The sequence below is a fragment of the Rhinolophus sinicus genome, chromosome 4, assembly GCF_057876585.1.
Source record: "Rhinolophus sinicus isolate RSI-liver-muscle chromosome 4, RSI-T2T, whole genome shotgun sequence".
NCBI lineage: Eukaryota > Metazoa > Chordata > Mammalia > Chiroptera > Rhinolophidae > Rhinolophus > Rhinolophus sinicus.
Window position 1 is genome coordinate 84,226,670 of NC_142504.1, and position 16,969 is coordinate 84,243,638.

General features: G+C 35.4%; 1 protein-coding gene across 2 annotated transcripts in view; it reads right to left on the minus strand.

The window, feature by feature from the left end:
* Positions 1 to 1,027: 1,027 nt before the first annotated feature.
* The window catches only part of DSC3 (desmocollin 3), a 46,840-nt gene continuing 30,898 nt past the window's right edge, over positions 1,028 to 16,969 (minus strand). Inside the window, exons 10-17 of one of the 2 annotated variants that reach the window (XM_074340199.2) lie at positions 16,150 to 16,409; positions 15,896 to 16,038; positions 14,770 to 14,994; positions 12,301 to 12,528; positions 9,916 to 10,037; positions 6,476 to 6,733; positions 4,660 to 4,702; positions 4,445 to 4,580 (exon numbers count right to left, since the gene is read on the minus strand). In XM_074340199.2, the coding sequence (XP_074196300.1) occupies positions 4,676 to 4,702; positions 6,476 to 6,733; positions 9,916 to 10,037; positions 12,301 to 12,528; positions 14,770 to 14,994; positions 15,896 to 16,038; positions 16,150 to 16,409 (1,263 nt within the window). In that variant the 3' untranslated portion in view covers positions 4,445 to 4,580; positions 4,660 to 4,675. Of the gene's footprint in view, positions 4,581 to 4,659; positions 4,703 to 6,475; positions 6,734 to 9,915; positions 10,038 to 12,300; positions 12,529 to 14,769; positions 14,995 to 15,895; positions 16,039 to 16,149; positions 16,410 to 16,969 lie in introns of both variants that reach the window. The other variant, XM_019741195.3, reaches the window with a different exon arrangement.

The window sequence follows — 16,969 nt, forward strand, 5'->3', positions numbered from 1 at the left end:
TTTATAAATTTTTTACTATGTACAGGGAATGTTCTATGTGCTTTAAAAATACTGATTTAATCATCCCAACAAACCCATGAGGTCAGTATTGTTACTTTGATTTTAAAAATGAGAACACTAAGAGAGGGAATATGTAGCCTTGCTAAAGTCACAAAGACAGTACGTGGCAGAGCCAGGATGCAAACTCAAACAGCCTGAATCTAGAGTCCATGCTTCTCAACCACTATGACACAGTATTTAACCAAATCAGTTCTGCTAGACACTTGAAATTTATCCATGTTTTGCTATCACAAACAAAAATTCAATGAACATTCTCGGAGCCAAATATACACACAAAAATTATTACAATGAAAGTTCCTGAAATTGAAATTGTGGTTCAAAGTATATTAAAATTTAAAGCTTTTGATAGAACTCATACATTTTTGATATGGTCAGCCTTACATTTGTGGGGAAACCACACACACACACACACACACACACACACACACACACACACCTGCATGAAAGATTCACTGTGGAGTGCACAGCACCATAACTCAGTTGTGATTAAAGCTCAAAGCCTACTCATGTACTCGTATATCCTATAAGTGGCGAAGTGGCAGAACCAAGATGGAAATATGGCTTGCCTTTTTTTCTTTTTAATTCATAATGTTTCCCCTTGACTACGTTGTTCCTCCCATTAAGAATCCTGTATCAGCATTTTATTTCTGAAGCACTCTGTAATTAGAATTACCTTCTAATTCTTCTTTACCCAATCAAAATCAGATAGATAGAAGATAGATGGATGATAGATAGATAAAGATTGATGAGATACAAATGGATATTACTTGTAAAGTTGTGCCCCAAATGGTGATCTCCTCACAAAAGTATAATATATATTAATGATGTTGACAATCTGATAATTATCCATTCTCTATTCCCTAATAATACAATAAAGGCATTATCGACAATTCTGTGCCAGTCTTAAGCACAATTTTATAACATGATCACCTTGGAATTGATCTCTAAATACAGCAAAGACAACAAATCAAGTTAACATAGTTTTATTACATCCTATTAAGTATTACTTTACATACCCAATTTTTGCTATTTTCACCTGCCATGTTTCTTTAAAAACAAAGTAACTTTTTTAAAAGCAAAATTAAAGCTCTGTTAAAAATGTCACAAGACAAACCCCACTGCATTTTAGACAGACAGTTGGCTGCTTCCTCGTAAAAAATAAGAAAAAACAATCTGTACATTTACATTAAAAATTCATGAACTGTAAAAAAAAAAATGAAAGCTTTAAAAAGAGATTTCCTTTCACACTAAAATAGCATAATTTTTACCTTACACATATAAGGAAAGAAGAATACTACACATCAATGATGTTTACATTAAAAAATAAGAAAACTTTAAAAGAAAAATTACCCTTTCAACAGTCTAAGCCGAAAAATCTAGATTTCGGGGGCAAATAAGAACACTGAAAATGTAGCATCAAATACAGAAGTTTAGACACACATTTAATTGAAGACCTCTATCTTAGTGCCCAGAGGGCTACATAAGGAATGAAGCATTTGCCACCAATGCCTTGTTTGCTCTGCACAACGAATTCAGGCCCATCCTGTAATTGCCTTCAGACTCATCATGCAGTCAAGCTCGCTTCTCCAGGAGTCCACACTCCAAATAAGGTTAGACACGATGGAAGGGTTGGTGATGTTGCACCAGAATCAAATGGCAGCTACCACTGGCCCAAGAAAAGAAGGAAAAGGAAGGGCCTGGCCTAGGGAAAACTTGGAAGCAACCAGTGTTGCCTTTACTACCACTCACATCCCTTTCTTGGAGTCTCTCAAGGCTTTGAAGGCCTGGGTTTTCATGACGTGCTCTCTCTCTCTGACCCCCCCAAATACCCTCTCCTCTACCAAAGTTCCCTATATCCCCCAAATGAACAGTCAGTCTTTTTCTTTCACATATTCAACATTATTATTTATTCTATTATTTAAAAAATCCTCGTAAGAAAGCAAACTCATAAAAATTAATTCATACTGAAAGGTGATTGACAACCTGGAATATTTGCCACCTAAGTGCTATGAGAAGCACTGGGAGAGAGTCTAAAGAAGGGGCCCCGATGGGAGGGCTGACTCACACCAATGCCCCTTTACAATAGGGTAGTAAGTAGGGAAATGGCATTTTGTATTTCCCAGGCTCTGATAAGAACACAATGCAAATGGTGACAGATTTGTGGGCTTCGGTCTTAGGACAGTCATATCTCCCCGAACTCTCCTTATTCTCTAAAATCTGGCCAAGTGGACGTAGTTACTTAGCTCTAATTTTTTTTTCAAATGACAGTTGATAGGAGAAAGAAAATGGTGATATAGGATTTATTTTCACCAGAATTAAGTTAAAAAATGTTTTTATTCGTCTCTGGAACCCTGTCACCAGAAGTCAGGGAGGCTTAGCCATGACAGCCATTCACCATTTTGCTCCTAATTTGTAGGGGCAGAAATAGATTGCAAAGTAAACCTACTGTTCCACCTGGTTACCTTTTATGTCCACTGAAACCAGAAAAGTCTAATTATCTGTATACGATTTTAAACAAATTACACAAATGTACATGAACTATTTCTTGATATGCTTAGCTATCATGCAGCACATAAGAGGTAAGCATATGAGGCTGTCTCTTTAAACCCTGGATTTCTATTGTAGGACACACCACATCCCAGCCTCATTTTAAATTATCATCATCTTCCACTTTGTTTTTCATTTCTTGTTAAATGTGTGTGTGTGTGTGTGTGTGTGTGTGTGTGTGTATTCAGTTCAAATTATATTTCTATAGAACATTGCCACTTCATAGGCTAGCTCAATAAACTGTCAAATGAATTTTTGAGGGGTGTGGCAGGAGAGGGGCCTGAAACAGGTCCCAATTCAAAGTTGCAAAATTTTTAAGTTAATTTAGTCTTAAATGTTTTTCTTCCAAAATTTTCTTCAAGCAGTGATACCTAGTATTTCTTCTCTATTTTTTAAACCATCACTTGAAATCATTATACAATAGTGTGATAACAGATTTACAATAAATTTAGATATTATTTTAAGTTTAAACGTCATTTCCTTGGAGCATTCCACAGATCTTCCAGAGGCTCTACTGGTATCACAACAAATTTGAGAAGTACTGAAAAATTTAAGCAATCTTGAAAGATACTAAATTGCACCTAGGGGTTAAGTTTCCCTATATTCTTTTGATTCTTTACAGCATTTTGTAATATTTATTTCCCTTAAGAAGGAGTAATATATTTTCTTTGAAAATGGTAGTGAATGAAAACGCCTGCTTATTTCTTGTTGCTACTTATAACTGATTGGAGTCTGTTTCTTCAGGCTATAAGGCAGAACAACAATCATCTAAGGATAACATAGTCTAATTGCAAGTGACCACTGATGAGAGAAAACAAGAGCTACATGTGCTATACTTGCAAATGAAAATATGAAAGTACAAGACTCAAGAGAAGAAAAGCAACTTTTTCTCAGTACAATTTTCATTTCTGGCAAGTTATTGATAGTAGTCCTGAATCACAGGGAAAAAAAATGTTAAGACTTGGGATTATAATCTCAATAAAGATTGTTAGTATGTTTCATTAAAATACGGACAATAATTCCCTGTATGGTGAATATAATTTTGTTTCTCGAGAATAAGGGAATTTATATTCTTCATAGTAACCCTTTTATGTACCATAGAACACACTTTCAAAAGCATAAAAACAACACAATTTTTTAGTCTATTCTATAGTTACTGGTGTAGTTTAAAGTTGCGACTATGTCTTTTTGAGAATTTTATTAGGGCAATAGAGTAGATAAGGCTGCTCTTCATGATATTGTTGCTAACCAGAAGGAAAACAAAATTCTAGAAATCTTAGGGGCTACTGACTAGGTACTACTGGTTTTGTAAAACTAAAAATCCATCATAATTTGCTATAGTGTTGATATGATTTTATTCCACTTAAATCTAAATCTGGAACAAGAACAGATAGCTATTCTGCTATATTCAACTAATTACAACTTAGCTATTGTTGGACTACTACTTACCCAATATACATATTGGGAAAATATCTTTAAAGAGAGCAGGTCCTTTATAAACCTTAATTCCAATGCTGCAGCATGAGATTTGCTAGTCGTCCATTTACTCACAAGTAAAGAAGGCAAAATCTGTTTTAACATTTAAATTTCTTGGAAAAGATAAGCAATAAATTGTTTTGAAAATACAAATTGGTAATTAGCATAATTCAAACTTTAGAAAACTTCATATATATTCATATATATATATTTAGAAATTGAAATTTAAATTTACAGTATTCCTTTTGGAAACTTCCAGAATATCTGACAAAAGCATGTCTAATTGTAGCATTGTAGCATTATCTCTTTGTGCATGTTTCTGCTAATGCAGTAAATTTAGCTTCCAAATTATTTAAAAAGTCAAGACCATCTTCTTCCTGTTTTTCACTGCAACAACCTACAGAACCAACTGGAGATCCTCTTCCTTCATAGTTATATGTAAGGACATAATCTTGAGATGGGACGTGGTCTTCATTCTGATTACATAGATGCAATTTCTGTAAAATAAAAAGAAAAGGACTATATTATTGTTTTAAACACACAAACATATGAACATAAAATTTATTTTTTATTTACCTTTTATGTTTTATTTTTAACCAGTGTGTCCTCTAATGGAGTCCTACATACAAAAAATGCACATGATTGGTCTATATCACAGCCATACCATAAAGTCAGCATATTTTACATTTCTAGTAATCCATATTAATACAAAAACACGTATACAAATGTTATATTTAAGTACATTTAAATTATCATTAAATGCATATTCCTAAAATTTAGATCTAGACATCAGGCCAGTACACAGAATGGTGACAATATGCATAGTGGTTAGGAATTCGAGCTTCAATAGTCAAACAGTCCTGATTCTGAGTCATAGCTCTGACTTTACCAACTAGCTACATGACTTTGAGCAAATTACTAAATATTTTTGTCTCCCTCTCCTCACATCTAAAATGGGAATATAGACTGTGACTCACAGAATAATTTTTAAATGATGAAATAGTGCATGAAAAATACCCTTATGCCCAGCACATAGTAAATAGATAATAGATGTTACCTAAAATCACTACATATTATATGCAATTATAAAGTCGGTAAGAATTACCTCATTGGTTTCTGAATCAAGTTTCCAAAATAGCCAAAACAGGACAAAATGAAGATGCTCAAAAAATTTCAGTGACATTAAAAATAGCATAACCCACATGCCCAAACCTGGCCTTTGGAATGGAGAGGCCAAACATTCAGCCACATCTACATTCATGGTCTGTCACTGGCCTGTCTGTCATTTGTCACACTCTGGTGCCTCCTCCCTTCTTCCCCTGTGTGCCCATTCCCTCTCTCAGCCAGAGCTTATTTCCTTGTCTTACATTATCCACTGTCCTTTGTCATGACCATTTTAGCCTCACATCCCATTACCTGACAGGCACACTGAAAAACACTCTTAAGAGTGTTCTTAAGCTTCTTAAGCTTTGCGCCTTCTCAACCTGATATTACATGAAATGACTGTCTAGAAAGAGAAAAAGGATTAATACTTGAATTTCATGAAAAATAAAATGCCATGGACATATAATAAGCTAGAGCTGTGTCACAAGATTGCCCATTTGCAGCCCCTCAAAGGATTGGATGGACTTCTGGTTACAACGGTACCTCTGATCAAAGAAGTGAAAATTTAGTGCCAGAAAGAATATTTAATCCAGTGGTTCTCCACCAGGGCTGTACATTTGAATCAACTGAGGAGCTTTACATAAAAATTGTTTTAAAAAATTATTTTTAAAGCCAAACCAATTCAATCAGAATCTTTCAAGGTAGAGCACAGGCACTAATATTTTTTAAAGCTCCCCAGGGGATTTTGATGTGCTGTTAGGATGGAAAATCCCTTGTTTCACATCCTTGCTTTCTTCTGAATAAAACACTTTATGTTTGCACAGTGCTTTTTATATTAAAAATAGTTCAGTTAGCTCATATTATTTAACGTTCATCCTAGAATTGTGTACAGAAACTTTGTTTCTGCAGAGGAACTGAGGTTTGATTTGGGGAGTTTTGTGATTGTGAGGAATGAGATTTGTTTTTTCATCTTCTTCTATATTAAAGGAAGGTAAACACACACCTAAAATTGAAATGTAACTTTAGTGAGGGATATTAGAAACCTCCACTTTTCATGATATTTTAGAAATTAAGAGAATATGGCATATGAAATAAAATCTTTTATATTAAATAATGTAACACAACCAAAGAGCAGGGGGTAAAAATAACAAGAGAATGAGAGGGAAAGAGGATGCAATAAAGAATACAGAAAAGCAGTTTCTTAAAAATATATATGTTAATTTCAATTTCCTATTTTTCTCTACTTGGACACTTAAATTGCAGAGTCAAATAGCTTAGGGAAACTCACTTCACGAAGACGGGGCTGTGTGAAACTATGCCAGTCTGAGTAATTGTATCTGGCGTTGTCCATCTCCATGTGCCCTCCCCTGCAGGAATCCAGGGTGTGAGTGTGATGATGCCCTCGACACGATTCCAAGGTGTGGTGTCCTCCTTTCATCATTTCAATAGTTTCTTGCCCTCCATTTTTTATTCCTGATCCCATAGTGCCACAAATACCGTGGCCGGAGTGGTTGATTGTCTGGGTCATAAACCCATTGGCAGAACACTGAAATAAAATAGATCATTCATACTGGGAGAACATGGATTTCAAGTAAAGTCACAAAAAGGCAAGGGAGAAAGAATATTTATTCAACCTTTAATTCATTCATTAATTCATTCCTTCATTCATTCAACAGACATTTATCATTTTCCAATTATGTGCCAATCTAGGGATGCAAAGATAGACATGGTCCTTCAGTGGCTCCAAGAAGCTCTTATTCCAATAAGGCAAAAAATAGACAGTTATTTAAAGAATATGATTATGCTGATATGTAGGTGAACATGGAATGCTATAGGAGTACAGAAAAAGAGCATTAAATTTCAAATCCAGAGATGCTAACTGTAGTAGACTTGGAAAACTCAGCTGAAGGATTCTTACTGAGAAATGCAAGAGGGTCTAGAGGCAAAGGATGCTTTAGAGGTCCTCAATTTCAGCCTGTTGAGAATGGCTACCACATAGAATTCAGGGAGAGAGGGGAAGCTGGAAAGTTTGTAAAAGATCAAAAGACATAAAGATCTACATTCCATGCTAAAAAATGTAGACTATCCTGCGATTATGAGGACTCGAAGAAGGGTTTTCATAACAGGGGAGGAACGTAGGTTTTAAATCATTCTAGGCAATAATGTGAAAGACAAATAAGAAAGAAACGAAATTACGTCATGGTAATCAGAGAGATCACTGAATTATTTTAGGTGAAAAATGATAATGATCTAAGCCAAAGTAGAAACAGTGATGATTAAAAGAAGTGAATGTACTTCATAGAGAATTTACTGGTGGTTAGATGGATGAGGCAGCAAAGGGGAGGGTCAGGAATAATTCCTGCCGTATGTGTTCTGCTGTGCAACTAGATCGATGGTAGAATTCACATTGACATAGGGGAAGAAGGAAGAGCTTGTGGGTGAGAGGAGAATGAGCAATTCAGTTTTGGACATGGTAAACTTGAGAAACTTGTGGGATGTCCAAGATGAGTATATGGATATGTGGGGGGGGGGGGGGCTCAGGTGAGAGATCTAGACTGGAGATAGAATTCGGGGAGTCACTACCATATGGGTGGTAGCTGAAGCCCTGGGAATAAATGACATCATCCAGAGAAAACTGTAGACTAAAAGACAAGAGGTCTAAGAATAAAACCATCCTTTAAGGGGTGGATAAAGGAATTAGAGCTGTGACAAAATTGATCTGGAATAGTCATTGAGATAATAAAGAGAACGAAAGAGGCATGACTCTAAAGCCATGCAAAGAAGTATGGTAAAAAAAAAAGTCAATAATCAAAGTAGAAAAAAAATCAAAGTAGGATAAACACTGGTTCAAATAAATTAAGCACTCATTGGATTCAAGTAAAATAGTGGCCACTGGTGATCTTTGTCAAAAGAAATTCCAAGGAGTGCTGAGTGAACAGGAAGTAATATCATAGCGTAATTGAGTATAAACCTTTCCTTCCAAAAGCTCAGTTTCAAAGAAAAGGACACTTGAGGAAACTAGAGAAGGACAAAGAGTCACGGCAATGTTTTAAAATAAAAAAGATTGATTGATTAAATTTTAACTTGACGCTGGAATTTCACACCAATCCTCTGGACAACAGGTGAGAAATTTAGTTACAGCGGGAACCTCAGTGTGTCAGATCTGATTATGTTTCTTTTTTATTTAATATGCAGTCTCTAACTAAACTGAAAGATTTTCAAGTACAGATTTACTAAACGTGAAAAATACCTATAAAAGTCTTACATACTTATTGCCTTAGGGGGGAAAAAAACTAGAAAAAGAGAACTAAAAAGTAGCCATTTGGTGGCACTGTTACTCTATATTTTTGGTTTAAGTTGCTGCTACAGCACATTTCTATTATTTAAAAAAAAATCCTGATGTTCAAAGGCCCTTGATACTATAATTTTGTCATTATAAATACACGTTCAGAGATCATATTTCTAAGCTAATGAGAGGAGAATTGAAAATAAACTAAAATGGGGGCTAAGCCCACACCGCTGTTTTACATTCTCTACTCTCTGCCCACCCCCAAGTGCATTCCCCAAAGTTAAGTCTCACAGGGTATCAGCAACTCCTTCTCCATATCTTCCTTTTCACCTTGATCACCCTGCTGATGTAGCATCACACTGATCACCTTGGGCTGCTTTTGTACAGAAAAGCCTCCCTTATGAAAGAATAAATCCAACATCCTTAGCGTGGCCTATGAAAGTCCCACCTCCCACTCCTCTTATAGCCTCTCGTGCAAAGCCTAACTAAAGTTTCAAGCCTCTATTCCAAAACATCGTTTCTTCTATTTCACATAAATTTATTTACTATTTGTTGAATAATCCCTAAACTTTGTCACCTCCTTTTCTATTCTTTAGGTTATTTTCCTCCCCTTTAGCTATTCCCAACATCTCTTCACTTTCAAACCCTTCTTATTCTTTAAATTACAGAGTAACCTGTACCTCCTTCACCAGGCCTTTCCAGTTGATCCAGGTGGCAGGTTTATATTAATACTTACGTGTCAGAAGTGTCTCTGAACACAGACAATGCTCTATCACATTGGTGCTAATGGTTTAATATCATTGCCTATTTATTTTCCTTATCAAAGTAGATTCTATTTCTCATAAATAAATTGAAATCTTTTTAAGGAGATAACATGCCTTGTAAGAGCTTTTTTTTATAGACTTCCCAAAAAAACAAGAAACATAATGGCAAACACCTCAGAGGTCCCAAGAGACTGGCAGTAATCTTCCACTCTACACACACACACACACACACACACACACACACACAAACACACTTTTTAAAAACATATGTTTCTTTGACATTTTCTTTGTTTATCTTCAGAGCTTTTAGCAAGTTTTTTTTTTTTTTCCTATTAAAAATAGTCAAAGAGAAAAACAATATCTGGAAATATACATTGTAGAGAGGAGCCAAAAAGATTGTTATAATAAATTTACAACATCAACGTGCAGGTTTCAAATCGTAACACTAGAGAGTAGAAAAAAGATAACAGACAATATACCTGGTGTAAAAAATTTAATAAATGCCACTACATAAATATTTGAATATTGACAGCTAAAATACTTATGCCTACAAAATGTGGCTCAATTGAAAATACAAATTAACTCCTAAATGTCAAAATAACTTCATGAGGATGAATTAAGAAATTACGGGAGATACTCAGAGATAAATATTCATTTAAAAAAAAAATTACTTACCACCTTATCATCTCCAGGTGCTTCTGTGTTTGATATAATTAAATTTTGCTGTGCTAAATCTTCAGGAACACCTTTTTTTTTTCTGGCACCAACAACTCCACATACTAAAGTTAGCAGAACAGCTGAATTTGAAAAAAAAAAAAAGAATATATAAAGTTTAACATACACAAAATAAAATACGCATCTTTTGTATCTTAGGGTGCACAGGAGGCAAATAAAGTCACTAAGCGCGGTGTCCCATGAATCACCTTGACCTTTCTAAATTAGCAGACCATGATTTAGCTTAGATTTTAAAATTTGGCATGATTATATGTATGTTTTGATGGTAGCTCTTTTTTTTTTTTTTTTAATTTATTGGGGTGACAATTGTTAGTAAAATTACATAGATTTCAGGTACAATTCTGTATTACATCATCTATAAATCCCATTGTGTGTTCATCACCCAGAGTCAGTTCTCCTTCCATCACCATATGTTTGATCCCCTTTACCTTCATCTCCCACCCCCCACCCCCCACCCCCCTTACCCATCATATTAAAGTATTTAGAATCATGACTTAAGTAGTACATTTTTTTTCCAAAAAACATCACTGATATTTAAGCCAAAGACTTTAAAAGAGATTTATTGACTCCCTAAAGGTTGGTTTGCCTATATGAAAGCATGACAAAACATCTTTCCCAAAATAGATTTATCTCCAAGTCTCATAATTGAACCTACTTTGTATTTTGTCTATTCAGAATTTTCATTCTACATCATAATTTTGGGAGGTTGAAATATGTTACAATAAAACTAACAGTAACAACATTTTGTTACCATGTTCTACAAGCTCTGATACCACAGATTGCCAAACTACAGCCCCAAATCCAGTTTACCACATGTTTTTGTACAGCCCATGAGTATGGTTTTAATGTTTTGAAATGGCTGGAAACATCAAAAGTGTAATAATTTATTACACGTGAAAATTATATAAAATTCAAATTTGGGTGTCTATAAATAAAGTTCTATTGAAACACAGCCATACCCATCATTTAAATATTTTCTATGGCTGCTTTCTTGCTATATGGGCAGATTTCATTGGTTAAAACTGAAACCCTTTACAAAAAAAGTGCACCAACCCCTACCTACTCTGTGTGGGCCCTTGGACCTTTCAGCTTCCATGTCTTATGCCTCTTCCCCTCCTTGCCATTACCTGATTTCCCCCGGCATACTCTCACCTCAGGGCCTTTGAACTGACTTTCCCTTCCGACTGAAAGCCCTTTCCCCAGGTATTCCACTTGGCTAACTCTCTCACCTTTTCCAAAAATCATCAAAGGTTACCTTCTCCATTAGGCCTGACCTAATCATCTACTGAAAATTGCAATCATTAGCACCAATCTCCCACACTTACCCCCTCAGGCGTTCTGCAGCACTACAAATCCTAATTATTTTGCTCTATTTTTTTAATCCACCACATTTAGTTTATTTATTAATTTCCTGTCTCCAGACAGACTGGTTTTGTTTGTTCTTGTCTGATTTGTTCATTTATGAATCCCACGTACCTAGACACAGTTTGGGGGATATCATAGGTGTCCGATAGATATTTATTTTGTTGAGTTGATGAGAAATAATGAACACTTATTAGAAATACACCACACACTGTTTTAAGCTCTTCCCATGCATTAACTAATCATCAGGGCTACTCCATAAAGTAGGCTACTGTAATTATCTCATTTTACAAATGGGGAAACTGAAGCACAGTTAAGTAACTTGCCCCAGGTCACATGGCGTGCAAATGACAAAGCTGGGGTACAAGCTCAGACAGTCTGATTTCCAAGTCTTGTCCTTAATCACTACTCTTATCACAGAATAAAGGAACAACAGCTAATGTGACCTGGAGGATTCAGTGGAAATAAAGAGAGGAAAAGATACGGTGCCCCTGGGAACTACACAACTGGTGAGGAGGTTAATAGAATGAAAAATCAGCAAGTAATATCAAAAAAGAGACATTCCTGCAATCTGAACATCTCCATAAGTCTGTGGCTGAATGGTGAGAAGGCATGAAATGAACATGGCTTTTATTGGGCTTTGATATAGCAAAAGCTTTGGATTGTTTCATGGTACTAAAAGACGTACCACTATGACCAAAAAATAAAAGTTATATGTCGACAGATTGAGCACAGTCTAAGGAATTTTCAGCAATTCTGTCCAAATATGAAATCTTTCATCTCAAAAAGGATCTTGCTCCTTCTCACAGAAAATGTTAACCAGAATTCATATAATAACACAAAAGGAATTTGTAAAAGGGATTCACATCTAATGGATGGCTGGACAAGATTAATTTCAAAGACCTTTTCCTGAACTCAGCTATTTCTTCTATATTTTAACCTTAAGTAAGTAAAAGGACTCACAAGAAAGTAATGCTACACCCAGTAGTATCGCAAGGATCGCCCACTTTCCAAGTGATATTCCTCCTGCACTCCTTGAAGTCGCCACACATTGGCTTGGATGAGTGCAGTCACACAGATTAACTCTCAAGATTTTTGTTGCAGATTGACCTTCTCTATCTTTTACAGTAATCGGAACATTATATTCTTGAAACTCAGCATTTTTCCGATATGAAAGACGGGCAGCTGTATCTGAAAGACAATAAAAGAATTATATTTTTAATGAACATATGTTTCTCCCTTAGCATTTGTTTTACCACACTGGTTGATAAAGATATTATTCTCAAAGAACCACCTGCCACATGAAAATGGATAAAAATCAATGACTATCTTCATCTTTTTCAAGCTTTAACATAACCACATATGTGTTGCTCATTGTAAAATTTTAGAGAGAAAATTAAAGAAATAATTCAGCATTAGCATGACTCAGTAGCATTTCAACAGTATTTAATAGTGCCTTACTTATTCCCTTATCTATAAACTAATAATTCTAGATTGGCTTTTCACATACACTTTAAGCATTTTTCTGTAGTAACAATTTATGAGACTCATAAAGAATTAACACTTAGTTACAAACAATGGATGTTTTAAGTTCACATTCTCTTATCCATTTGCCTTCTGGTGCCTGTCCATTAACCTTATGGATAAGGCAATTTTTCAAAACACAATAGACACTTTGTGATTAATGCCTTGCCTCCAGAAGTATTCTCAATACCAGAAAGCTAATTAATGTCACCTAGGCTAGCCATAAGGCTTACGCAAAAACAGCTATTCTATATAACAATACGTATTACCAACTGTGCTATTTCCTCCAACAGTCTCAATACCTTATTTTAATGACCTTATTATCAACTGACCCCAAAGCTCCACACACTTTCAATGACAATTACAACCTTCCTGAGTTTTTGCAATGCACTAAGTGAAATGACAAAATATTAACAGCATCATGCACATCCTGGCCGTCATCTGTAAATCACAAGCCGTGCTTAAAAGGACTTCAAAGATTTTTGGCTGCACCTCATTCCTGGAGCTTCCCCAAGGAATGTGAATTACTCCTTGGGTTTATGTTGACCCTTCAGGATCATACAGTGTCTATGGTAAGATCCTTCAAATCCCTCTGCTCCCTCAAGACCACAAACTGAGCCAAAGTCATGTCTCATTCATTCATACGAGTGCATCAGCCTCTGATTTTCCGTGCAACTCAGCTCTGCCCTCTTCAAATTGTCCTCCTAATTGTCACCAATGTCACCTTTTTAACCTAAATCTGGATGCAGTATTGTCTTACTTGTGTACCCCCGATGCATACCTGCTGCCACCTACTGTACAAAAGCCCTTCTCCATTGCCTGGTACCATCACCAGATTCCATACTTCCTTCCACCCAATCTCACAGTATTTCTACTAAAACTTTCTAAAGTCTAACAACACTGATTTCCTTATTACCCTAGTATTTTCCCCCTTTTTTTTTTTGCATATTTATTAATGTATTATTGATTCAACAAACATGTATTAAGCAGTTAGCATCCACTAAACACTGGGCTAGGTGCTGGAAATACAAAAATGTACTACAAATGTCTTGAGAAACTCATCTATCTATTGGAGGAGAAATGTAAACAGACGATAATACAACGTGAAAAAGCACTATATAAAGGTAGCAAAAGGTCATGGTGCTAATCCTTCTACTTCGAGAAAGAGTTCCTAGATGTGAGCATCTGAGCTGGAGTCATGTCTGTCTTGTTGTTAATCTCTGTATATATCCCCAGGGTCTGGAAGAGTGCCTTGTAGATAGTAGGTGCTCCCTAAATATTATGACTTAATATCAAGCTAAGAAATAGGAAGGGAGGTATTCTAGGCTAAAGGGACAGCATACAGTGAAGTCCAGGTGCAAGAAAGAGCATGACCCAGTAACAAAGAAGCAGTGAACCGTGGCTGAACTACACCGCCTAGAAATCACTGCCAAGGAGACTGCCCTGAAAGCACCAGTGTCAGACCTCTGTCCATATCCCACCATGTTTCCTTCCAACACGCTATAGGGTGCTTGTCCCATACACTCAGATTCCACATTTCCAGAGTTTGCTTGCAAGCAAACTTAAATTGCCCATCCTCTGTTCTCTCATCACCTCACTGGAGTTACTTAATAAACAACAAAAAATGAAAATAAAAAATAAACATAAAACTTAAGAATAAGTTGCCCAATATTTTAGCAAAGCTTTTTTGTCTGTGGTAAAAGTAAATTTTGCCTTCATGAAAATTATGATTTTTTTCAGCTTATGGACAATATATAACATAGACCCCATACAATATTTGATAAAGTTTAACTTAGGCTTCTAAAATACGTTAATGAGAATCAATTTTACATGTTTCATGTAAGTAAATAAGTAAATCCATTCTCAGTTATTTCAGAGCATATTAATCGTAATTTTTTCATTGAATACCGTTAATTTTGGAGAGGGTCCATATTCTGTTGATTTCTGGAGAAGTGTTTGGCATGCTGAAATAAAATGGTGCACCATGGACAAGGTCATCAGGGTCAACAGCTGAAATGTCAGTATACTCCATCTTTGGTTTGCAGATGACTAGATAATTCTGAAGTATTTCTGGTGCATTATCATTTACATCTTCAATGTTAATTACAAGTGTTCCAGTGCATGATCTACCATCTAGGAAGAAAGGAAAAAGGCTTAGTGTCGTTTGTAAAGTTTTTTATAGCTTCTTAAGGAAATATAGCAATCAACTAGATTCTAAATATGATACATGGTTATTTTTAATAAACCCTGGGTTATTAGAAGAAATGGTAAGTAAGAACATGGATGGATAAATGAAAACTGCAGATCATCTAAAATGAGAACTGCCATTGATAATATCAGATATAACTGTCAATAAACTTTTTACCAGAGTTATTACCAAAAAGTAAAAATAAATGTCTGAATTTCAAACTCTATTTCCTTGGGTTCTTTCTGGTGCAGATGTTAATAAGCAGAAAAGAGACTACAGAAAAGCTGTTCCAAATCGAATACACATTCCAACCACCTTGGGAGATTTTTTTTTTTTAAATATGATGCTTCGACTCTCCAATGAGGGATTCTGACTCAGTTAGTTTAAGGTAGTGTCTATACCTTGATGTTTTTTTTAAGTGTCACAGATTATTTTAACATGAAACCAGGGTTGAGAAGCTCTGGCTTACTTTAAGGAACAGAATTCAAGCAAAGAATCATTTTGACCTAATAGTCAGCTGAGCTATTTAAAGGCTCAATTTAAAGTGACATAAAGAGTTTTAGAAGAGTCTGGTGAGAACATTTCATCTAGTCCCAGAGTTCAGTTTCATCTTTGTCCTCTAACATAGAGATCGATAAGCATTTAAGGTCCCATCTTGCTGGGGATATAAAAATAATTAAGACACGGCTTGTTGGTTCTAAGTAGTTTTACCTTGATAGCTGATTAGGAGAAATAGGAGCAGAGTCTTTAAAGTAATATCTAAAAATTCCATGTATTTATCACAGGAATAATTGCATTATTCTGCAATTCCTTTATAAAATACCAGGTGAAAACTTTTTTGTTTACCTTGGCCTATTGCCAGGACTGTAATATTATATAAGTCATTTCTGGAAGTTGCGGCCTCCCTGTCCAGAATTTTGGAAGTTTTGATTGACCCTGAATTTTCATCAATGGTGATCCACCCTTCAGGATCATACAATTTTTTGTACCTGTTGATAAAAAATAAAAAATAGCCTTTAGAAAGATAAAATGTATTAGAATATGTTACTGTCTCAATTACTTTAAATATTATCAGTATGTGTTTATAGATTTCTTTGTACCTTAAACCATTGCTACTTTTAGTTTCGGGGTCATAGGCTTTATAGCCATTGATCTTTGACCCCACTGCTGAATTTTCTTTAATCCATACATATTGGGCTGTAGGGTTGCATTCAGGTCCTTCATCCTGATCCTTCACAAGAACTGTGACCAAAGCTGTGTTCATAGATGTCACTCTGAATGGAATATCTGTGGTAAATGGAGATTCATTGCTTACTCCAATTTCCAGGACCACTTGATGGTTTTCTTCATAATTCAGTGGCTTAAAAAAACACACATGTACATCAGTATGAGTGTAAAATACATTTGATATTTCAAATAGCATGTAAACACTTTTCAATATGAACAAGGCTACAAAAATTTCAGTTTCCCATTTAGTCAATATTGACTTCTATCTTTCACTAAAGAGAGAGGTGATTCTTCACTAAGCCCTTAGCAAGAATAGTCCACAAGTTTCTGCAGGTGTTTTATAGAGTTATGGAAAAGCAATTTCTTAAGTATTTTTATAGTTCATTCTACTAAGGAAAATTATTCTGAACTTGGGGATAATGTAAAAAGATAAGTGTTCTTATGTCCCTGCTTTAGGGTACTAACAGACCAGTCTAGGAGAATGCAACTTTGTTTCACTTATTATTTACTATTGAGTAGGGCCCAGGCATTTTACAGAGCTTATGAAATTAGATGTCAACTTAAACAAAATTGAAGATGTGCAATGATCTTATTTTCTCTCTGATAGAAAAGATATTTCCAGTGCATGTTTTAATTGCCCTATCAGGCATGTAACTGACCAATCTTATTTCAGCTTTTCCTTTTATCAAAACC